Raw genomic sequence first — 25457 nt, 5'->3', positions numbered from 1 at the left:
CACAACAATTAAAGATTAATTCAGTCTTAAAATGAGGCTTCCATGAAAATAACGATCGCCAGATATAGATTTCATTTTATTTTATTTCGTTTCGTTATTTTGTTTCGTGGATAATGTATCTTTGCGGAATATCAGAGTTTTTTAATCGGCACCGGACTGTCCTAGAAAGGGTATGTTTTTTTTTTGTATGGTTATGCATTTTATAGACATTATATTATAATATTATACACGTTACGCAGTTTTATAAAACTTATTTGAAATGGGAAAAAATAACTACAAGTTCGCATCGGGACTGCATACGTAATGTTGACAGTTTATCACTCATATATAGAGACAGATTATCATATTAACGTTGGTTATTGAGTGAGGCACGGTTAACGACGAACTTGTGTTAAGCGTAGAATCCTCTGCTTATAGTTTTATGCTTTTACGTGATTATTTAACCTAAGATTGACGACGATTGACATTTTCAAAAACTATTTTTGTTTATTTCTAAGGTTGAAACTTTTAAGGCGTGTATATTATAATGATATTTACGTTAAAGACGTATCGTACGTTTCTATAACATTGCAAATGCAACGTTAATTTACTATAATGTCAGAAGATTTATGAATGAAAAATCATTAACATCTGTAGGTGACGAAACAGACTTCGGGTAAACATACTGTCGCCTGCTCTTAGAATTTGGTATGTTTATATCCGATCAAAACCAGCTTTTATCTGAGGTCTTTTGTTTTTAATTCTTTTATTGAAGTTACACAAATAGAATAGAATTATTAATGATTATCAAATATGAGACCTCCTTAGAGATATTACGAAATTGTGTTTGTTTTGATAATAATTTATTTTATAATCTAGATCCTGCTGTGACACAAGTCGAGTACTTACTCAATAAAAACAAAATACGTGATTTATTATTTGTGAAGTTAAGGCAAGACCAGGATTATTTTAATGTTTATTTGTTTTAAAAATCTCGCTCTGAGGATCTTCGAGACTAGCACCTCACGGCTCACGCGATCCGTTCTAAAGCTGCTGTTGATAAATTACAAGCAGAAACCTCTTTTAAGCCCCGGATGATCGAAACTTTGAAAAATAATTTTAAATATTCCCTTAATATTTCTACAGTAGAAACGAACCTGACTTTCTACTAGTAAAACTTAATGTTAATCTAGTCATATATATATATAAATATAATGAAGTGAAGTGAATTAATAATTTATATTAGTAAAAATCGAATGTCTGTACATTAAATATTTTTCCAAAAAACTTCCAAGAAACCAAAGAAACAATTTTTGGAATTTTTGTCTGTCTGTCTGGTACGTCATAACTTCAAAACTACACAACGGATTTTAACGCGTTTTCACAGTTGGATTACATATAAACAGGAGCATTGTCAAAACTTTGTTTCGTTAAAATCGGTTTAGGGAAAAAGAAGTTATGGTCAATTTTAAGTTTGATACATATAGTTATGCGAAAATCGACCAATACGCGGGCGGAGCCGCGGGCAACAGCTGGTATTAAATAAAGACGGTTTTTTGAAAGCCTTTCTTTGTTTGATCAACAAAAATACAACATTCTTTAAAAGCTTGTCTCTTTATACTGACATTTCTTCTGTCATATTATTTGAAACGATCTTTTAAAGTACTTGGTTATGATTAGATCTTAATAGTTAACAATAACAATATTTATTTTGGTACGTGTGTAACAAAACGATGCTATTACTTTCACCATTCGCTCTAATCCGATCCAATTTTAAATGTCATAGATAATTGTGCAACACCGAGTCGCCCGCGCTAATTCAGTAGAAGCGTCTCTAGTCCGCTGTTCGCGCCTCTTGACGGTTACCGCGTTACTTAGCATAAAATAAATAAAAACTCAAACGTGTCGCGGCGGAATGATTGTTGATCGATGAGTGTTTTAAATTAAAAAAAAAAAATATGGAAAGAAAAAGGTGATCTAGGATAAGTTTTTAAGTTTTGAATTCATTGTATATCTTTAGTTATTTTTGGTGAATTATAATTTATGCTTTTTCTTATTTCTTATTCGGGATGGAATATTTAATAAACATGGTGTTCGTCAATTATACAAAAATATTTTATATACATATATTTAGAAAATTTTCAATGTAAATCGTACAACCCAAAAATTTATTAAGACTATTATTACCTATAATTGTATTAATTATGTTTATATGTTCAATAGAAATAAATAATCAAGTATATTGAAGAGATGAAATCATAACGTAATGTAATAATATTTCTTATTGAGAGTGATCTATGTGTTAGTGATAATTTTCGTCAAAGCGTGTGATATATGAGCTTTAGTGTTGCCAGAAAATAATCTAATCTCGTCACAATTATTACAGTTTATCCGATATATTGTTTCTAAAGCCATTGACCTCCTCGTTTGGTATAACATGAACACTATCATAGCTTTTATAACATAACCTTCACTATCAAAGCTCGTTAATGACATATATATTTAATCACTGTCATTATAAAAAACATGTCAACCAGAAGCTTAACTTTATTCTTCATTTGACTTACATATTTTGTTAACGTGAATACTGATAGTTTGAATGTTAATGAAACGCTTACAGACGAGTAACAAACTGTATGAATATACTATATAGTGGAAACAGTTCCCGGTATTATTATTAATATTTCATTATAACAATTGTCTGATTTTTTTTCTCTTTACTTTCATTTCAGCTATATTCTTGTTAGTCTTAATGTCAGTCATTCGTCACCACGTCGTTTATAATTAGAGACATTTTAAAAACAGTGGACTGTGAAGCTTAGTACGTACAATCCTACGGGAGATAAGTAAATAGGTGTTGATAAACATGTCATAGTTGCTTTACGCGGTACGAACACGATTTTTCAGAGGTTTCAGCTTCGAAACCTGTTTATATGGATGAAATTTTCATTATTTATCAATTTACTTTTGATTTAATTATCATCTCAACATTGCTTTAACGTTAGAAAGATTATTGCACTAATATTATAGTATTATATTCATCAGTATTCGGTAAATCAATATTCTTGTATAATCATTTAAAAATCCAGACGATTTTTATCATAAAATTGTTATTCTCTCTGCGATAACTGTTTAAATAACTTAAGTCAGAATAACTGATATATATTCATCGAAAAAATAACTCACGCCTGAAAATCATTACAGTAATAAGTTTAAATTATTAGTTGAATAATCGATCTGTAAGACCTGTACGATTCACCATTAACCGGATCATTATTATATCACGTACTAACACATCACTAATCTAAACGCTTGTAACATAAGAGCGATGTTCCGGCCGAGTCTGTTCCGAGGCCTGAGCTCGGAGTCATCTGATGGATACGATCTCGACAGGAGCCGGCGAGCGTCGCTCAGCGCTGAGCAACGCCGCCGGCTGAGCATGCTCAGGACGGCCAGCGTGCCCTCGCCCTCCACGCCGGTGAGCCACATTTACCATTTGGTACCCTGCCCGAGAAAATGTTGTCACCAGGTACTAGATTAGAATACATCCCTAACTAACTGTTGTTTGGTCCGTGTCTGTCGCTACGCTTCGCATGTACAGCTTATATGTACTTACTAATTACAATAATTGATATTTTTATAGAGCATAATTTGTCGAAAGCTTGGTGTCTAGTAAAAATGGCCTACGGGAACTTATGCTATGACTGTCGCTTGACTGCGTAGTATTTATGACTCCTCGACTTACTGTTGAATAAACTATTTTTCTTATTTAGTAACACTGTATAATGGTGGACCGTGGATGAGGAGCACAGTGTAACGAAACAGACAAATCTTATTAATGTCAATATATTTATATTATAATTATCAAATTACCTAAATAAAGAGTTAGCTAAGCTATCTCATATCAGCGAGCTGGATTTTTTACTAGAGTAAAAACAAGCGTTTTATATACGTATTATATATGTCGCGCCGACAGCCTTCTCGTATCGAAAATATTCCTTTTCGTGTATTCGTTCATTATAATTGTTTTCAAATTACCCACTTCACCGATGTTAATAACTTTATTAATACATCAGGTGATTAGTTTTTTCCAAGTACCCACAATTGTAATATAGAATTTACCATATAAAAGTCAAAGCATAATCGTACTGAATTCATTCTACGTTGGTCGCTCTTAGGAGCCACAGTGGTAGAATCTCCGCTATACAATTCTTGACATTCATTGTAAGAATTTGTTAGCAATAAACAAGTATCATTTTGAGTAAAGACTATCTTTGCTTCAAAATGGAAGCCTGTCCATCGTCATCGGTACTTAACGCCCAGACTCGAAAGCCTTTTAAAGGACTAGAGTCTTGGCCAAGGTTCCACGAGGATCCCCGTGCTCTCACATATACGTCTTTGTTTTGAAATATAATTTGAAAGGACATTACGTCTTTTATATTATATTTTCATGATGTCGATACCTACTCGTCTTTATGATATCTTTTAAAGATATTCACAACAACATTAATGTGTAAGCATAACATTATTAAGTTACAAGCGTAGTAATAAATTACTGAATCCTGTCTGCTAAAACTTAATCGATGTCCACGATACAGGCCCAGCCTAGTGTGGACATCAACGTTTACTGTAAAGTGTGTTGTTGAAGTTAGAAGTTTAGTCAAATGTAATTAAAGATGATTGTAAAAACTGTAGAAACATCCGTATTTCATTAATTTGTTTGTAATATTTTATTCTGAATAAATAAAAATAAAATAAACAAAAGTCGCGTTTCTGAAACTACCGATAAGTCTAGTGCGGTTTATAAGTTATATATTAAAAATAGGATATTTAAATGAAACTAATATTTTCGGATTACTAAAAAGACATCGCGTCTGCCCTTGAACACGGTTGCTGCGAAGTAACCGAAACGTCGCCTCGGGAGTATGTAGTTTTTAAACATAATAAAATACGAATAGTAATCTGACAATATTAGTTTCATTTCAATGAATACTCGCGAATGTCTTAGTACTCATTATAAATATTCAAAGAAAGGAAGTTATCAATTCGATAGGTATCCATATGATATTACAGGGACTTCACAATTTTCGTGTATGTTAGTCTATATCAGCGTCTGAACAAATATGCTAAGTACCAAACTCTCAAAAGTCCTGCCCCAAAACAAAACAAAAGAAAAATGTTAATTAATTATCAAATAACTGCAAAACACCATTAAAGACATCGATAGCAAAGCTAAATAACCTATAACTCCAGACTTACATTTGACAACGCGAGAAGACGCGGAAATAATGACGTACAAAATTGATAGAAAACTGTATACTAGTTGCATTTAAATGAATAAAACTTGCGAAAGTCTTAGATCTCATTATGATACAAATTAAGTTTTATTTAATTGAAATATAAAATCGATTATTTTATTTAGCAAGTCTTACTTTGAGTGTTTTTTTTTAAGTTGTCTACTAATAAATATAAAAATAAAAAGTTTATTTTCATGAATTATGGAAATAAATATATATTACACGGTTGCAATTGTACAGGCTCTAACATCTTCTTTGTTATCATTATAATGTAATTTATAGTTCGGGGAGAAAACAAATATAATTACTCTTTGTTTAAATTATTGCCATCTATGAAAATATGATTACATGGTAATGTTTTTTTAGGCGGGAAAAAATAAATACCTGTCAAGATTAAACGCGCTTTATTTTAAAAGAATTTTCTTATTTACATGTGACAACAGTGTAAATAAATGAAACCTTATTTGTTAGATTCATGCTCGGATGTATGGATTCATCATTATTCTATTAAGTATATCAAACTGACCTACGTTCTCAATAATATTATAATCAGATTTAGTGTGTTTTATAACGTTAGAGAAACACTATTTAATGTGTATTGTGAAATAATACGGTGTTAACATGTTGAAGAATTTTTAATAAATTTGACCAATAATATGGAATACGCAAAGGAAATTTATAAGGTGACTTTAAAGTGCAAGATAACTATAAGCTAATTGATATTATTAAGTTGAAAGTAATCTGAGTAATGGCATTAATGTTTTATGTTTTATTACTTTAAACTATAACTCATATATTGCGTCGTAATTTTTTTATAATATTGAAGAAATCGTTAATCCAAAATACAATTATCTAGTCAAAAAGATTTATCACGTTGTAATAAGTGTGTAGGAATTTCACGCGCCATTAAAATGCCATTATTCGGCGCAAGCAAACCTGACATAAAATGAGCTAATCGTATTGACGGACAACACACGCTAACACAAACATTGAAACTACAGACAACAGACTAAACATTTTATGTCCTAACCGTTGTGCTTTAACCAACTTCAAATATTTTAGATCTGTCTACACACCCACACATTTATATGTATGTATATATTTATATAAATATAAGGGTGTCCTAGAATAATTAAAGCTGTATTTTTTCGATGCATACTCTCTTTATTGTGTGAATGATGTCAAAACAATTATAAATAAAATTTCACGTAAATTGATTTACGGCAACCCGTGGCGATTTGCATCAAAACTTTTCAGAACTCGCGTAATAGGACGCGTGCGAACTAGCCTTTAATATCGTGTTTAATTATTCGTGAACGCGTTGTTATATTGTGTCAAAATGTCTTTGGAGTTACGTAGTTCTATAAAGTAAATATTTCTGGTCAGTAATGTAAAACGGCTCAATAGCCGCGGATTCTAAACTTCCCTCTCATGGACAAGTGCTGGCAATTAAAATGCACAATGTATAATAAACATAATACAATAATTAAAGTTACAGTGATTTATTTACAAAATAAATATTAATTTAGAATATTTGTCTATGGTTTCCAAACTAACTTTCATATTCAAAGCTTGACATCAAGTCGGCGCGGGTTATCGATATCCGATTTCAATAATATTTATTATTTTAGTTATAAAGGTCGAATGGCATAAAATAAGAAGGTATGCGTGTCTCGATCTGTAAAAAATGCCCTTTCAGTCTGGGGACATCCTCACATAACTTATTCAAAAATATTTATTTTTTTAACAATTACAAACATATTTTATGCAAATAATGATCTGTGTTTTAATTTAATAAATAGTTTTATTACCCAAATCTATTATAACTTATTATGTTTTTAAAGTCGTAGATACCGAAAATATCGTTATCAATATAATTTTTTTAACATGAATAAGTTGATACAGAGGAAAAAGTAAAAAAAGAAATGAAATCAGTACCATTTTTCACCATTTGGTTCGCGCAATCGATTTTCTTTGCAAATAGTTTTTTTTTTTTTGTTAATATGGCAATTTAACGCTTTGACAGATTTAAAGAAGGTTGTTAGTGTATTGTTTGAAGTCACAAACGTCATTCTGATATAAAAATAACCTTTTGGATTCAGACTTCAGAGTTATTTACCAGTCAGAAGACACAAATTATAAGTTGTATGACAATTATTGTTCAATTTAACAACGTAAGAAAACGTGTATTAAGTAAGATTATTTTCAAACGAAATTTGGCAAACAGCCCGGCAACAGCGGTCGTTAGAATCTTTTGATCCGGTCCTATAACTATTGATAGCATAGCATTGTCCGAGTAATTGAACTAATGCGTGTTTAAATAGGACACAAAACATATATTAAATGGGAACAACAGTCCCCATTACAAAATGTATTGTTTACTGGTCACCTGTCAGTGAAGTGTTTAAGTGTTTCGAATATTTGGCAACAATTAATGATCACGCGGACAGGCAACGCTCACACCGCGCTATAAATAAAGACAATTTTAAAACATTAAAACTATTTCAAACGATAATAAAAGAAATAATACTGACTCGTTTTAGTAGGTTCGGCATTGGAAAATGAAAAGCACCATAATATTAACACACGTGAGTGTGGAATTGTATCAAATTAAATTAAGTTAATAATTCAATAGACCTTATTTTAAAATAGAGCGCAAGACTTAAAAAAATTTAGTACAAGTTAATTATAACCATTAATCCATTACACTTCTTGTTAGTAATTACGATTTTAGTAAATTGTGTTCACATATTAAAATCGTAATTACTTCCTTTGGGGGGTAAAAAAAAAAAACAAATGTTAATTGCAAAATAGACCGACCCAAACACTATATCCGCTTTAAGGTTAATATAACTAACGGTGTTATAGTCTTGGTAAGGTTTAACTAAAATCAATCAATTCTGTATGTTAACGACCTTTGACTGTTCGTAAAACATACGAGGTTAAACTGAAGATTGAAGAACACTAAATAAAAGATTATTCATCACATGACACTTTCGACTTTTTCAATGTCATATTTGAAGTGAAATGTCAAATAATATTGTTACGTCACTTGTCTCATAAAAATAGATTTTATAGTATTGTTATTGATCCTTATTTCTTTATTTGTACTTACTGAACTTGTTAAAAAAATCCTACTTTTTATAATATAGTAAATAATAAATATATTAATGTTATATTATAATAATTATGTTGTATAGTTTACGTGTGCACCGTTGAACAAATTCATCAGAACAATTTTTGGTTTTCGTTTAGTGTAGTGTTTATATATATCTGTGTATAAATATATAAAATTAGAAACTGTATACATAACTCATGATGATTTTGAAATATTTTAATCTGTTACTTTTATTTTGTTTATTTCCCATTTAATTTCATACAAACCATCTTGTCTACAAAAGCGAGTCCTATATCTGTATATATTATTTTTGTTGTATCAAACTTTTTAAGTTCTTTGTTATGATATTTCTCTGCCATTAATATTATTCTGTGATTTCGGAACGTCCATTAACCTTTTCCAGTTCTGTTCTTTTAGTTACTGAATTCCATGATAGATACTTTCAAACTAAGTAATAATATTGATCAAAAATCTATACTTAAACTTCTTATGCGACTTCCAACATGGTTGCGTTGAACGTTTAACACTGAGGGAGACAGAAAGAAAAACACAAATAGAAAGAGAAAGATAGAAAGAGAAAGACAGTGAGTGTGTAGATTCCAAGCACATGCGCAGGGTATTCTTTCTTTGCAGCGAAGTTAACATTATGAGCGTCGTGAAATTAGCTGAAATACGGACTTGCTGTTCTATATTAATTTATGTATAATATTCAAAATTTTTTTTAGTTTAACTTGATACACATAATTTAATAAGGTAGTATTTGATTTTCAAATTTAGTGGATAAGATTTGTTTACAATTACCAAGTTTCACTTCTTCCGCGCGGTGGGACGCACTATTTTTTTTAAATATAAGTTAATTGTGTAAATTGCATTTAAAATGATTTTCTTTAATTTAATATTAATCTTTTTTTGTATAGATATAATAGCTCATGATAAAATGCTTACACTATATAATATGATTTTTGAAGTTGGCTACGAAATATGTTTCTAAATAAAATAGAACATAATGGAAGTCACGTTTTACTTCAGTTTTTTACAAGAATAGATCTAAGGCCAGCGAGTTCGAGGTTTGTAAATAATGGACACATTCAAATAGTCTCATTAATGTTTCTCATATACAAGAAGTTTCTTAAAACTTAAATTTTTCGAAGTTAAATAAAAGAACGTTTTGACAGTGAATTGTACATCGACTACTTTTCCAGATCGTAGAATAAATAGTGTTTATTGATCTTGAGAAAATGCTTTAATTTTTTACAAATAACAGTCAATTAATTAAGGAGTTTGATTTTATGTGAAGACAGTTATAAACCTCTTTATAAATACACATTTTTAAATTTAATTTAGTTCTTAATCTGTGCTCATTTCTACATAGATAAAACAAAAATACATAAAATGGCACAGCTTAAAAATAATAATGTCATACTGTTTCAATGACGCGGCTAAAGTAAGGCATTTGTATCAATAAAATGTTGGCGTCTTAATATAAAATATATAACGTGGGTGTGGTCAATATTGTGATGAAAGTTGTAATGAGATTTTTAAACATATTTTTAGAAGCTGTCATTTTAAATGCGAAATGGATAATTATAATATATATTTTTAATAGCTTAAAAATGATTTTTATACTATGTTTAGGCGCCTTATGGCACTTGACATTTTTTATATTTATTGAATTAAAGAATAAAACTTTTTGTTCATAGAAATCTAAAAAGTAAAAAGATGAAAAAGATACTAACAAATTTAATAATTTAAATTAGTTCTCTTCATTTAACTCAAACTGAGATTTTGGGAAATTTTACTAATGTCACTGTTTTTCTAAATGTGTCGTAGACGTAATGCATATGAAAGTTATTTCTAATATACTGGTATAATATTGTTTTCTTCAAAGAATCCACTTATACTTGATCAGCACTTTATTACACGAAAATTATTACATTAAAAAGTAAAATTTTGGCTTTAGATATGTCGAGATGACTTCAAATATAATTTATTAATCTCTTCTTACTTCTGACAAGATGTTATATAGTTCTAATAAATCCAAAATTAAATTATTATAATTTAATCTAATATACTTTTACTGTATATAATTCATAATACTTTTAAATGTACCCTCAAGCAAAATTATTGTGATTTCTTATTATAAGTGAACTTTTGTGTTCTTTATGAGAAATAATAGCTGGCACGTATCTGGGTAAGGTTTTGGAGCAGCTGGGATAAGTTTGCGCATGTACACTTAGTGCAACGAAAAGTGGTCACTTCTGATGCTTACTAATAACAAAAACTCCTAACAGTAACAAAAGCAATGGGTCCAATTCAAGTGCTCGCAAGTGTATTCAGGAGCTCACATCCAATCACGAGAAATGAATTGTGGCGTCTCGTTCCCCTCGTCCCGCATCATACGTGTGACACCTAAAAATCGTATTCTGCGCATCTATCGTCTCTTGCCGAATTACGTCCCGGCTATAATGGCAGTAACTGTCTTAACCTCACACGTCAGTGTCTTATTTGCTATAATACCGATAGTTATATTATTATATGCCAACAGTTATAGGGTGTTAGTATTTACGCCTATGTATGTATATTAACAACCAGAAACTCGACAACGCATGTTTTGTGGACAGATACATAGTAAATTTTATGACTGGTTTATAAAAAGATTTTCAATTAATCTCTAAAGTGTAATTGATGTAATATAAACATTACAGTTACTTGACACGTCCGCTTTAAAATATCTAAATCATTGATAGATTCCGTCTTCCCCACAAAAAGTTTAATTTCTTTTTTCATTAGAAATTCGTATTAGGATTCCTGACCGCTGACGTAGTTTAATTTTTTTTATATATCATATAAGTTATAAAATTTGAGACAAAAAATAATCATACGAAATTAGATTAGTATAGAAATAGTAATTCATAATTTTCATCTTAACATAATTGGGAATAATAATTAGAAAGCACATCAGGTTTCAATGTTCGGATCAATTAATTTATTTTTCAATTGAGACTTAGATATATTAGTATCATTATATCGACTAATAAATATAAGCAATATTTTTTAAAGCCTTATTAAAATACGTCAAATATACTACAAAACAATAAAATCAATGTCCAAAGAATTGTTATTTGTTTTAAACTATGGTTTTGGTTTTGCTAAGCTATTTATAGTATTACATTTAACCCGACACTTGAATCGTTTGTTATAAGGGCAATTAAATATATTATTCTAAATAAGCCTTAATCTTATTCGTTCATAATGTAAAAAGTATTATAGCTCCTCGTAGTAAATCCGAGAATTATAGTTTTAATTAAAAGTACTAAACTCAAAATAATTCATAACGCCATCTAGGTAGCATCCTAAACAATATATAGAACATTTACTGGTATAAATAATAGGAGAGATTAACACTAGAGGGCGCTCTCAATAAAATCGAAAATCTTCAGGTTGTGTAATAAAAAACGTTTAATAAAATTATATTAAGTTATAAAATTAAGTTTTTACTACTAAAAAACTAATAACGTCTGTTGTAAATTTCGAGCAACCTTTAAACATCAAAAGTTTCCAAAAAAATCGTCACATAACTTGGTAGTACCTTCATAAATCTAAAAATGAAAAAGTGAATATTATAAAAATATCTTTTTTGCTACGCATTAAGTTTGGATTAATCAAGATCAAATTAATTACGTCATAACGCCATATACATGCCTTACATTGGAACTATGATATGTGAAAATTTATAAACGCAAACTGAAAACTGACTGTATTTCGTATGTTGATGCAAACATATAGTAAGGCTACAGTGAATATAACTACGGTGACAAACACTCTTATATCATTTGAATATGACTAAATGAAAATAAACTTATCGAGGTATTTCAACACAAATTTTTGTTACAGTAAAAAATATAACGCGTAACTCTCACATAGAACTTCGATTGGAGTGACGACAATCGGTTTGCGATCTTAGTTCCCAATTATAGAATTATGCCTCGAAAACTAATTGGGATTCCGAGCTTTAAGATGAATTTGTTAATGTGAATTATATATGTACATTAATTAATTAGAATGTAAGACTTATAAATATATCATAGTGTTACATTGAGAAAAAATATCTGAAAAATCCTGTAACGTACGTGAAAACTGAAATATTATACTCATAGGTGACTAAACAATATACTAGACTCTAGAGCACCTATAATTCAACATACAGATTAGTTTGGTCAAACTTCGTTATACCAATTGCGTTATTTTTGTTTTGTTATCGCTTTACTGGAAGGTTTCTAAGTTAGGTTATGATAGTAATCAAGTTATAAAAATGACGGCAACTGTTTTATTTCAATGGATTTATTGAACAACATGTACAGCTTAATGAGATTCTGGGGCAATAGAGCTGATGAGGCAGGAGCCACAGGCAGGAGATTTGTAATTAATACTGACCCATTTAGAACAATTGACCTATAAGGAGTAATCTACTCGCCGGCAAGATGTTCGTATGTTCATGAAGAAACTTACGACATAGTGTTGGTTGAAGTTGTAGGTTAAGAAGCTACTTACTTTTAATTATCTATATGATATATATAATACATATATTAATACGATTAAATTTATTTAATGTATTAGTGCAGATCCATGAATCTTCCCATTATATCTGACTAAGTTGTTAAATAAATAAATTTAAAAAGAGAGTTGGAAAAATTCAAAGAATATATAACGTTTAATATAAAAAGCGTAAATAAAGGAAATATTAAAAAAATATATCAGATCTTTGGAAGAATAAATAAGGGTGTATTAACGACAAATTAAAAAAATTCAATCTTATCAATAGGAAAATATGTGGGAAAATTGTTCAAGTTAGATTATATAAAAAACTACTTTCGTACATAGAGATCGTTTCGTTGTATATAAGTAAGTGAGTTAGTCTTGGCTAGTTTCATATAAAAATACTTTTATGTTTATAAATAAAAATAATATTTAAAATACGTTTACAATTATGAAATTTCTGTTTGATACATGAGAAGTAGAACTAGTCTGAATTGTAATTTAGTGCACTTTCAGATTTGTTTTCGCGAAGTGTAAATAGGATAGTTATGATTAGAAATATTAAACGTACCCAAATATATACGAGGTAACATTTAACTATAAATTATGGCAGTTAAAGAAATAAACGACTGGAGTGGTATGATGTAGATATGTCAAAACTATTTGTTTGATTGATTACTTCTTCTGTTGTTGGTGTAGCACTAGGAAAAGCTATATATTTGACATTATAACCCTCAGTAGAGATCCTGAACATAGCTGCGCTGCCCTCAGCTCTGTACCCACAGTTGCATTAGCCTGTAGCACTCATCACGAGCCGCTCGTATCGTGGTTATTTCTAACACTTATCCGTCATGCCTTCAGAAGTCAGGGGGTTCCAGGTGAGGAGATTGTTGAAATTGTATAAAACAGTATAATAATATATTCCTTCAGACACATTTATATAATCACTGCACTTTTTTCCTTTTTGTCGTATCTTAATCAATGGAAAATATTTTTCTTTTTAGAACGATTCCTTCATCTGTTTTAGAACATACTTCAAGTGATTAAAAACGATTAAACGTTTTATTAAGATAACCTTAGAAAATAAATATTTTAAAAATAAAGTTATTTGACGCTAGCGTATATAAGTCATTGTAAGTTATTACGTTGTCAAATAATGTCTTTTCTCGTTCCAAAGTAACGAAAGAATTGATTTACATTTACCTTCTGAAGAAAAAGAAGATTGAATGAAATGAATGATTTAGTCGTTCATGTGTACCAGGACTAAATTTTTTGTATGTAACATTTTATTTAGAATGTAGTAGAAGATCTAAATAATGAGATCTAAGACTTTCGCGAGTATTCATTTAAATAAATCTAATATTTTTCGGATTACTTAGCTTATTTTATTATTTTTAAAAACTACATACTCCCGACTTTACGGTTACTTTGTAGCAACATCGGGAGTATGTAGTTTTTTAAATAATTAAATACGTTTAGGAGGTATAATACGAAAAATATTAGTTTTATTTAACATTAAAAATTTTTCGTACATCTTGAGTAAGTCAAAAATGATTTGTAAATGTTTATTGTTTGTGCTAAATTAGACGGCACACAAAATTGAGTCGAGACTACAAAATCAATTTTTACTATAAATATATACATGGAGTTTCTCGCCGATAAATTAATTTTAAAAATAATTTTTGATCTGTGCGGTTTCATGTTAGACCCAACTAACTCTTTGGTGAGTATGTTGACCTTACAAATTTAAATAAGCGTTTGACTTAGACTGTCATATAAACTGATATTAACATTTCGTTGTTTTATTTTTAATGTAATATTTAAATTCATTTTAATTAAAAAAAAAATATACGACATTATATTACTTAATAGATGTTATTGATAATACGGTGACGACTTGACAGTTGAAATTTAAGCCGTGTTCCCAAAAAGACAAAAATTATGATGTTTTCATAAATACATCGCCATGTTTCTCTTCATCCATCAAAACCAAACGAATATGGGAAATATAAATACATTTTCCCAAGCACGACGTTCAACCGAAGACAGACGGAATAGCTATTACTCTAGACTTGTTTAAATATGTTTATTCTGCGACATAATGTTACTTAAAGTAACAATATTATTATAAATATTACAATTATCCTTAAAAAACATCCATAAATATATGTTCTGCAGATGTATAGTGTGTATAACCATATAAGTATGTTATCTCTAGAGTAGAGCTGGTCGCATCAAACAAACAATTTCCTCACAAACAATGCCCGTTAGCTGTCCACAGTCCACTAGCTATTTATATTCTTAAACAACACATTCCTGTTTACCAGATCATTGAGTGCATTGTTATGTTTATTTTTATGTTCCAGAGAGTCAGCGCTGTATTTCTTAGTGCCTTCATTATGCGTAGTTTAATATTAACGGTAATATTCAAGGTCTTATTTTGTAAACACTGGCGGGGACGGTGGGCGGGAAGCCGTCACTAGTGTCTGATAATAGCTCTGAACGTACTCACGTAACGTATCGACGGTTTTAATACATAGGTCATATTCGTTTTATTGATGACAATGAGACTGCCGAATACGCTCATTAAATATATCAGGAAAAACATACATTAAGTAATTACGAATGCCTTGAACATTCTATGTATAAAATATAAAGTGACAATTTTATTCAAATCCACGTTTAGTAAATTGATAATTTCGAATGAAGCTTACAAGATAAAAATATAAATATATACTATATAATAATAAATTTATTCCTTTATGATATAAAGATTTATATTCATTGAAATCTCCAAACAGTGAAACGGCTGTTTGTCGCCAACAATAAAATTTAGCCGCCAATTTAGAACGCATATAGAACGATTGGCGGTAAACAAACCAATCTGGCAACACTGTAGGACGATCGATGTTTTATGAAATCGACGTTTAAAAATGGAACGTATTAAGAAAACGTTTATAAATTATTTTACAAATATTTGTTTATAATTAGAATATTCTCAGTTCGCGACACGTTATTTCAACTGTCAAATAAATTACAAATTTAATAGCATTTTTATACAATACTTAACGATATCTATAACCTTGAAAAAGGAACAGTGCGTTAACAATTTTGAGAATAATTGTTTTGTTTATACACTAGTGCCATATATTATTTACGTGATTTTTTAATGAACACAGTTTTAATTAACCTACGGATATAACCATGCATGATATCTATTTATATTTGAATAAGTCCGGATACAGGAAGTATAGTAGGTTTCTTGATCTCGCAAACTCTCAATCAGCTCAGCTTTACATCATGATGTATAAAAATCGTTTTTTTTTTTAAAGCTAACAACATTTGGTTCCTTTTGAATTTCTGGACACTGTCAGGAGCGTATTCAGACTCGTCAGCGTGTCGTTCGTACAGGATTCTCATAAAAGATTATTTTGTATGAAAATTTACTCTATACTAGCTGTTGGCAGCGGGTTTGTCCATTAATAAAACCTCAGACAGACAGACCAATTTTTTTTAATTGATTTTGTTATCGTATTTACTTTGATGTGCGTTTAGTGTAAAGCTATTAAATTGAAATTACAATTTATTTACTATAATAATATTCTGTTATAAATTGAATTTAATTTACAAACATATACTTGTTTTATTTCCGTAACTTTTCTCGAGTCTCATTGACTGTCAGTCTCACGCCAAGGTCAGCTCGGAATTGTTTTTTATTGGTTCAATCTGCAGTTTATTGCTATTAATCAATGTGTTTCTGTGAGCCCGCTCATGGTGAGTGGTGGAAATGTGATGTGGGATAGTTGAATACAGCTGAATAATATAAAAGCTTTCGAGTTCAGTATGAATGTAAACTGATTTTTAAAAGAAAATTATCACGTACTGAAACTAACTTATAAAGAACTCAATGGCTATTTAATTTTATTTTATAATATGGAATAATCAATACTAATATCGCGTGTGTAGGTAACTCTGTCAGATATAATTTTAGTGAGCTGTTTTTGGGGACCTCATAATGTGAGGCTGCGTATAGAGTAAGCCATATTTGTTGTAGTAACTTGTTCTGTATATTCTTAAGGTATTTAATAAGTGAATAAAGATTTAATCGAATGTTAGTATAAAAATGTTTATAGGTTATGTACCTTTATCGTAATGTTATTAACGTGTATTGCAAATGGGTTTTCACTAAAAAGTTAATGTATTTGTATGTCAAATACATGTTTTTAATAAGAAAGCCGCTGTTATATTATGAATAACTCTAAATATTGACTCCGTTGTTCCAGAAATATGTGGTCAGTACAGATCGCAGCGGCGACATACATGTTCATGTGCAGGTGAGCATATAATATATGTACACACACACACACACACACAAACCCGACCAGGCACAAGAGCGCACGTAACATTTCTATTCCTCTTCTAGTTGTTAATTTATGATCTTCACTATTTTGTTTCCAGTGCATGACAAAAATTTAATCGTATTGACAGATAAATCGCTCTGCAAACCGACTGTCATATCAGAGTCAATGACCTTTGTTTTAAGCGGAACAAGTTTTGATACCTCATTACAGTTGCAGTTCCACAGCACCCAAACATTCAGAAGTTGGCATTTTGACGAATATAAACGACTCTCTTGACATTATCTGTAATGGCGTTTTTATGAAAATAATTATCAGATCCTATTATTATATATTACTTATCAGAGCTTTTTCGTATAATTTTAATGCATTATATCCATTTCATATTAAGTTAAATTAACCTAATAATTTATTTTCTCGCTGCAATAGGATAACTTTAGGAAACACGGCCAGGTGAGGTGTAATATGTAATATTTGTTTGATAAAAATATAGTGGGTGACGCGTAAATAGTTTTTAAAATCGATCATATATAAGGCGAGATTTTATTTAATACAAACGTCATTTATGTATACATATTTTAATAAAAACTACTTAGTTTAATAAATATTTAACTTGATAAGATTTTACCTAACATTTAGTACAGTAATCATTCTCATACCTTAATGGGTGGGCGAGTTTGGGAGATAACAGTTTTAAACATTGCTCCAGGGGTTTTAAGGAAACCTTACAAAGATTTCGCTCAGATTGAGACTGTAATAATCACGTAGATTATAATTATAATAATCATGTATTAAGTGTAGTTCCGCGTAAATCCCGCGGGACATCATACAGGTTGTAGTTTGCATGAAGTTACGCAAAGTACACAATAGATGTCGCTGCAAGTTGAGGTATCTATTTTTTAAGAACATTATTCCTCTCTGAGTCCCATCCCTACGTGTTATTAGACGAAGTAGCGGGCAAGATATCCTACTTAATGTAATTTTAATTTCAGGGCGACTTGAGTCAACAGGACAAGCGATGTGTCTTCCTGACCGTGCACGACCTCGGCACTAACCGTGAGTGTCGTACATGGACGGTTAAAATTGACCTTTAACGAACTTTCACTGCAAAAAGGTTAAATAATGTCAATTGAAGTTCAGGAGTTAAACCTTACTCATTGACAATGACGTACAACTAATTATTAATAGGCTTAGAAACTTGACATTATCTTCACATTCACATTTTTTTTTAATTTACACATAGAAAGACATAACACCTTACATATTATAGCTTTGACTGTTAGAAATTAACAGGTATTTGTGAACACAGAGGTAAAATTGTTAATAAAAGAAACGTTTTTTCATTTCTTTGTTAAGCACGATATTCGATCAAGATGAATAGGTGCTATTATTTAAGAGCTAATGTCATTTTAACTTTTCCCGGGGAACAAGGTGAGTTAACATTAGAATTATTTTATAAAAAGTAGTAGTAATTCAAGTTGTTAGTTATCGTATAATTACGAATAAAAACATTTAATTATGATGAACTTACCGTAAATTGTGAGAGTGAAGAAATATATATATATATATATGTTTGAAACCTTAGTTGATATAGCTCATATTTGATTGGTTTTTATTGTATTTGGTATATAAATACGATGAGAGCAAAGTAAATATTGTCTACAGACATCTCGAATTATGTATTTAATAAAATGAGAATTACCACAGACTTGATTAACAAATAAAAACGATCTCGCTCATACAGATGTAAACAAACCCTTTGTTTTTCACGTATAATAACATAAAATTGTTATAAAAATAATGTGGTAATGATTAAAAATCATGAACAAAAAAAACGAGCACTTCATTAAAAGCATTTCCTGTACTATAATATAACATGTAATAATATTTCCTGACAATTCATTTTTTTGTTGTTTTTTTTTTTATTAATATATATTATAAAAATAAGGTTTTACTTGCCATTTGCATATTTTTTTTCTAAAATCCATGTTTTAAAAAGCTTTGAATTCTCTATGTTACATTCTCGTTTCGTTACAGACGTATTATATTCACTTATATTATACTTTCTAATTATATTGACATTTATGAATATGCCGTGTCAGACAACCCGTTTGAATGAAATATATATTAGTTTGATAATGAGACTAGTGTTATTTTATCGGTGTATTTATTATATTTGTGTTTTGTCGAGTTCATTGAGAAGGCTCTAAGGGTTCCAGCCATGACAGATAAAATATCACATAGTCGGTTGTTTGAGACATTAATTTCATGCATTAAGAGTTCTTTAAGTCTGTCAGATGTACATATATTATAGGTTTAATTTTATTCGTAATTAAATTATAAAAAAACAATCAAATCAACAACATTTACGTTAATTTCTTCTCAACTTTCCTCAGAATTGAATTTAATATCTTAGATCTTTAAGAGGTCTCTATTGAAACTTCCTAATAAAATAAAGTATTATTGCCAAAAACGTGGATGACTAGCGATCTCGTTTTTCAGACACGTCGATGGTCGACTTCGTGAACAGCCCCGCCATGTCAGAGATCAAGGAGAGGTCGTGTTTCATCCACGTGGACGTCCCCGGACACGAGGAGAACTCACCGGACTTACCGGAATCGTGAGCTTTTCTTGTCCTTTCTTTTTCGTCAAAAAAAAATCCATTGATTTTGGTCTCTTCGTTTTTATTAAACTTAAGGTAGCTATAGTCTTTCAAATATACGAGTTAATATCCAAGTTGACCACATTTGTGAAAGTACCATGAGAAGAGATACATGTGACTTGTATGAACAGAGCAAGTAAAGTTATTGTTTCATTAGTGGCTTTGAAAGTGCCGCGTCGGGGTCACCGCCCTCAGACCGTCATTGGATGGTTCTCAATTCCCGTTTGCAGCTATCCGTTCCCGTCCTTACAAACGCTGGGCGAGGACCTCATCACGGTTCTCGACTTCCTGCACGTGCGCTACGCCGTGGGTGTGGGCGAGGGCGCCGGGGCGAACGTGTTGGCTCGCTGCGGGCTGGCTCACCCTCGCAGACTGCTGGGGCTGGTCCTGGTGAACTGCACGGCCTCCACGTCCTCCGTGGCGGACGCCTTCCGCAGCAGGTTCTCTAGGTGGCGAGGCGCCGACATATCTCAGTCGGAGGAAGACTTCCTCATCTACCACAAGTTCGGACACGTGAGTCATGAGACTATTCATTACAAGTATCAGGTATTTATAACTTTTCTTTTCTTGCTTCTAATACTCAATGTTGCGACAACTGAAATTTTTTAACTTTTGAAATATAACTAACTATAAAGGACGTTCAGTTAGTTTTGAGGTTAAAATAATTTATTGTAGCTTAGAATTAGTGTGGAGTAGAAATAATTTTCTATATTAATTTCAAACGCTACTTTACTTTTGATAACTAAAATTAAAAAGTCTCTGAACAAAAAGAGTAATCAGCCAATACATACAGTTGTCCTAACATTTACATTACTTATTGTTAAGGAATGTGTCTCCAACAAAACCACCCATTTTCATTCATATTTTAAAACATACATTACTGAGAGAATAACCTCAAAGAATTTTCCTTACCAATAGTTTTCCTTAAAAGAAAAACTATTACGATTATTTACTTCGAATAGGAAATGAAATTGCTTGATAATTTAATCGGACGTATTTTTCTTCTAAGGAAAACATATCACTAACATAATCTCTTATTTAGTATTAAAATAAAACATTATTGTAGGTATGTGAATGTCTATATTGCTAGTAGAATAGAAAATTAAAGGTTTTAGTGTGCTAAAGACAGTATTGATAATATTATCAGGTATTTGAACCCCACTACATTTTATCCGCTTCTAATGTGACGTTTCGCTTGGTCTTGTTCTGTTGTTAGTTACTAATGGTAATAATCATTTGTGCATTAAGTGTTGTGATCGTGTTTTTGTAACTTATTTTTTATTGTCTGAGAAGCTTTAGTAACAGTACATTTACTTTAAATATGAAATAGTAAGAAGTAATTAAGGTGATCCGTGAGCGTCTGTACAGTATTCGAACACGTGAGGTTTATAGTTGAAGAAAGCAATAAAACTAACATTAATTAATTAATTTGTTACTTCCGTCGCTCTAAAGTAATAAACTCTTAAATTTTTTTTTATTCTCTTTAACCATAAACCTCACATAAGGTAAGGGAATTCTATGTAAAGAAGAACCTGTAAAATAAATCCTGTTTTTGTATTGAGTAATAGTTATTCTGTATGTATTTATGTGTATTTATATTTTGATCATATAGCAAATATCGAGTGACTCTCTGTCCGCGGGGGAGAGGGAGCGCATGCTGGCCGAGTACAGATCGCGCCTGCGCGGGAACCTCAACACCCACAACATCAAGCAGTACGTGCGGGCCTTCACCAAGTGAGTTCATTGTGCCGCGAGCGAACTCACGCCGCTAAAACTAATATCTAAATGATTTTAATACAGATGTTGTCTCTCTGCATGGTTTTTTTTTCATATTTGTCATATTATAAAAAAATATTTAATTATCTGAGGAATAACTAAAATATATTTAACATCAGAAGACGTCAATGGTTATGATGGACCTAAAAGTATATAGCAATTAACAAAGATATTTTTGTATATTTTTGTCATCAGTAATAGTTTAATAATCTAGTTAGATTTGAAGTATATTTCACTGTCTCAGTCGCAAGGACCTCGTACTGAAGGGCTGTCAGCCAGACATCCTTCTGATAACGGGCACCCTGAGCCCCTACTCGTCTGTGGTGGAGCGCATGTACCGGGAGCTGGACAAGGAGAAGGTCACCATCCTCAAAGTAGATAAGGTCGGGGACGTGCTCGCTGAGGCTGTGAGTATCGTCTGCACACACTGGTCCTTGAGCTGCTTTAAACTTCATTCCATCTTTAATATTTACGCCTCTCAATCTTGAATTGTCAAAGGATCACAATCACAAGAATTTCCGCTAAAGATTTCGTGCTTTAAGCTCCAATCCAGTTGTGTTAAGTCAAATACTATTCGCAGTTAGTACGACCGGCTATATTAAACTTTAGCTCCTCGAGTGATGTATTGTTTGGAGCATTCTATCTTAACGGAAGTATTTGTATTCTTGTTGCCTGTAACTTTATTTAGAATCACGATTGCCAAGTCAAAGACTTTTGGTACAACAAGCAAGACTTTATTCGACGAGATTAGCATTTTCTAATTTGAGTTTTCTTAAAGTTTTCGTTGCTTTACCGAAATACCTAATCAAATTCAAATCAATTCAAAGTCGCGTGATTCTAACATGTGATAATTTTATTAAACTTTTTATATAAATCTTTTTATGTTAATACATTCCGTGAAAGACGCACGTTTGTTAAGGTACATTATATTCTTATTATTGACCGTACCTGGTATAACACAACGAAGCTGGTTTCTTGACTCTCGTGGAAAATTCCATAGCGATTTATGATTTACAGAGTTCAAAATGTCACTTAAATGACAAAGTCTCTACGACACAACCTGACTTTAATTTCAAATGTCCAATTTTATGACACGGGACTATGTTGTGTCATTTTTCCAGGACTATGTTCTGAAGTCGCGCACGGAGTGTTGTATTTGATAAATGTTGTCTGACGTCGGTCAGCGATGGCTTGGCTAAAATTATATCAAATCATAATTTAGCGTGTGTGTAATCATCATTTAGCGGCCGACAGTGCATTTTGTTTCATTACCGTGATTGTCAACTGACGGACAGCTTCCGTGTTTTGTTATGTATATATAATTTTATTTGTGAAGCACGTACTATCTGATAATGAAATGTTACTTAAATATTTCTTTAACAATGTATATTTTTTTATAAAAAAATTAGCTGGTCTAATAGGCTTCAAGGTCTGACTACAGATTCAGCCACTCCAGGTCTTTTTAGTATTTCTAGATCCCGTCTTGGTGGCAGCGGAACTACACTATACCAAATTGACCCTTCTATTAAAACAAATATTTATTTAAATTGAGGATTTCTCATTTTTTAAGTCGATAAAAAAGTAGCCTAAGTTACTCCTTATGATATGATTTATCTCCGAGTGAAAGTCCCATCAAAATCGGTCGAGCCGTTCCAGATATTTTAATATTTAAATACTTTCATATATGTTTAATGGAAGCGCTTAATCTGAAACTAAAAAACACAAAGTTAAATTTAATATTGATTACGAATTAAATAATCATACATATTGTTGGGATCGTCGCGTGTCGCCGCTTGAAACACAGACACGACGAGACATTCGACTTCATTACCGTCCCATTTAAATATGTTTGTGTTTTAATTAAAATCAAAAATCGGTTGGCGATACAATGACCTTATCTTATATATTCACATAGCATCAACCATTACCCTTTTAAACTGAAAGAATTATTTATTTGAATAGAAAATGCAGTGTGTGTTGTGTGTTGTCCGATATAACAAATTATTAATTATATTTTACCTTTATTTGTAAACTTTATTTTGCATTTTTATGTTTGCTTTAACAAAACTTAATACAATATAAAAGTGACGAGGCGGTTACTATGTACATACTTTCTGTTTAAGATATTAACAAAGTCCTATTTCACCTGAACATATTTTATTGTAAATAAAGTATGTTTAAAGTTGCCTTTGACAGTTGAAATGTGAGGAAAGCTTGTCTGATTAATTTGCTACAACATCCTCATATTACTATTAAACGACTGCTTTAGAGAAAATTCTCTTAAAAGATCTTTCAAATGGTCCTCATGTATGTCTTAACTCGTAACCAAATTCTTCTCATTCGTTATCATTGACAAACAAAATTATTCATAAATATGCAAAAAGAAGCATGTCAGGGGTTAAGTGTGTTGCGGTAATACGTAATCACGTTAATTTTATATATTGTATTCAAGCCGGCCAAAGTGGCACAGTCGCTGCTATTATTCTGCCAAGGACAGAGCCAGCTGACGTCACTTCCGCCCCCCGGGGTGGAGCGGCGGATGTCACGAGCCATGTCAATGGAGGAGTACGACAAACCGAATATAAGGAGGCTGTCCCTGACACCGAGGAATTCAGACTCACCGCCGCTGAGGAAACTATAGACATAGACACACACACACCCGCATCACTAACATTACGCGACGGTGTCAATAACGGTAATGATGTTAATTGATTATATACAAATGTATTGCTTTTTGGTATTACACACTCGCATATCGCATATGTTTTAAAATTTCAATAGTTTCTTTTGAACGTCAATCACATATAACACGGAGTGAACATGTACACTACCGGTATCTGGGTCGCGAGTGTAACCTCGCGCCGAGACCTCAGGTGCGGTTCAACGTTTAAAACTTGCTGAATTAATAACGAGCGTCCCAACGAGTTATTCAACGAAGTGATTTGGTTCCCTCGCAGGACCTTAATACCTTTATTAATATGTTATATTAGTTTTGCGACTTCGTCTAAACACAGCTCGGTTTCTTTGAACATTGTATTGTCGTAATTGTTTATATTTCGCATGTCTTTGTTAAGATTATTTGTAACTATTATAATAAATGTATATTTTATAATCACAAAATGAATACAGATTTCAATAATTCTGCATTAATTTATTAATTTTTATTTACTAATAAAAAATTAACAAATAAAACATGTATGAATAGATGTTTTATTTGTTATTTTTTTACATAGTTTATAATATTTAATTAACTTATTTAAAAACAGAGGAAAAAAATGTAAAAAAAAAAAAACGAAAAATACAAAATAATATAATTCATTTTTATTGCCTTGTAAATAACAGTTTGCGTTTTTTTTTTCCTGTGTTTTTTGTCATCAAATAAGGTTTACTTGTTAAAGAATTAACATATTTCAAATAAACTACGATTTTCTTAGCAACATTAAAATATATTACCTTAAAGGCGGGCGTCCTTGAAAATTACTATATGAAACATCATATATTTTACTCACAAATAATACAAAATATTTTTTACGCAAACCTCTACAATTGAAGAACTATTCACTATTTTAGAGCGACGCTATAAAAGGATGTGCCATAGACTTTCTCTGAGCAGTCTAATTAGTGATTCCTCTATCAGGACTTGTATAACCTGAGTCCCTAAAAAGCTATATGTCATTATGTACTGTTGCTTGATAGCTATTTGAAAGCTTTCTAGATTGTTTTCGAACTTA

At 31.1% G+C, this 25457-nt stretch overlaps 1 protein-coding gene across 7 annotated transcripts; it reads left to right on the top strand.

Annotated features, from left to right (window-relative positions):
* The first annotated feature begins 14 nt into the window (after positions 1-14).
* Positions 15-24876, top strand: LOC116765542 (uncharacterized protein ZK1073.1). 7 transcript variants are annotated; one of them, XM_061522113.1, is made up of 9 exons: positions 1793-1951; positions 3304-3508; positions 17214-17264; positions 18281-18344; positions 19791-19908; positions 20181-20463; positions 21563-21684; positions 21971-22133; positions 24179-24876. In XM_061522113.1, exons 1-9 carry the CDS (start codon positions 1938-1940, stop codon positions 24365-24367), a joined length of 1209 nt encoding a protein of 402 aa, XP_061378097.1. In that variant the 5' UTR covers positions 1793-1937; the 3' UTR covers positions 24368-24876. The 7 variants fall into 7 exon arrangements, with proteins under 7 accessions (XP_061378102.1, XP_061378097.1, XP_061378099.1 ...); XM_061522115.1 differs by having other exon boundaries at positions 1795-1951; positions 3304-3457; XM_061522117.1 differs by having other exon boundaries at positions 1796-1951; positions 3373-3457.
* The last annotated feature ends 581 nt before the right edge of the window (positions 24877-25457 follow it).

This window comes from Danaus plexippus, chromosome 11, assembly GCF_018135715.1.
Source record: "Danaus plexippus chromosome 11, MEX_DaPlex, whole genome shotgun sequence".
NCBI classification, from domain to species: Eukaryota; Metazoa; Arthropoda; class Insecta; order Lepidoptera; family Nymphalidae; genus Danaus; species Danaus plexippus.
This window is presented reverse-complemented; position numbering and strand designations above follow the sequence as displayed.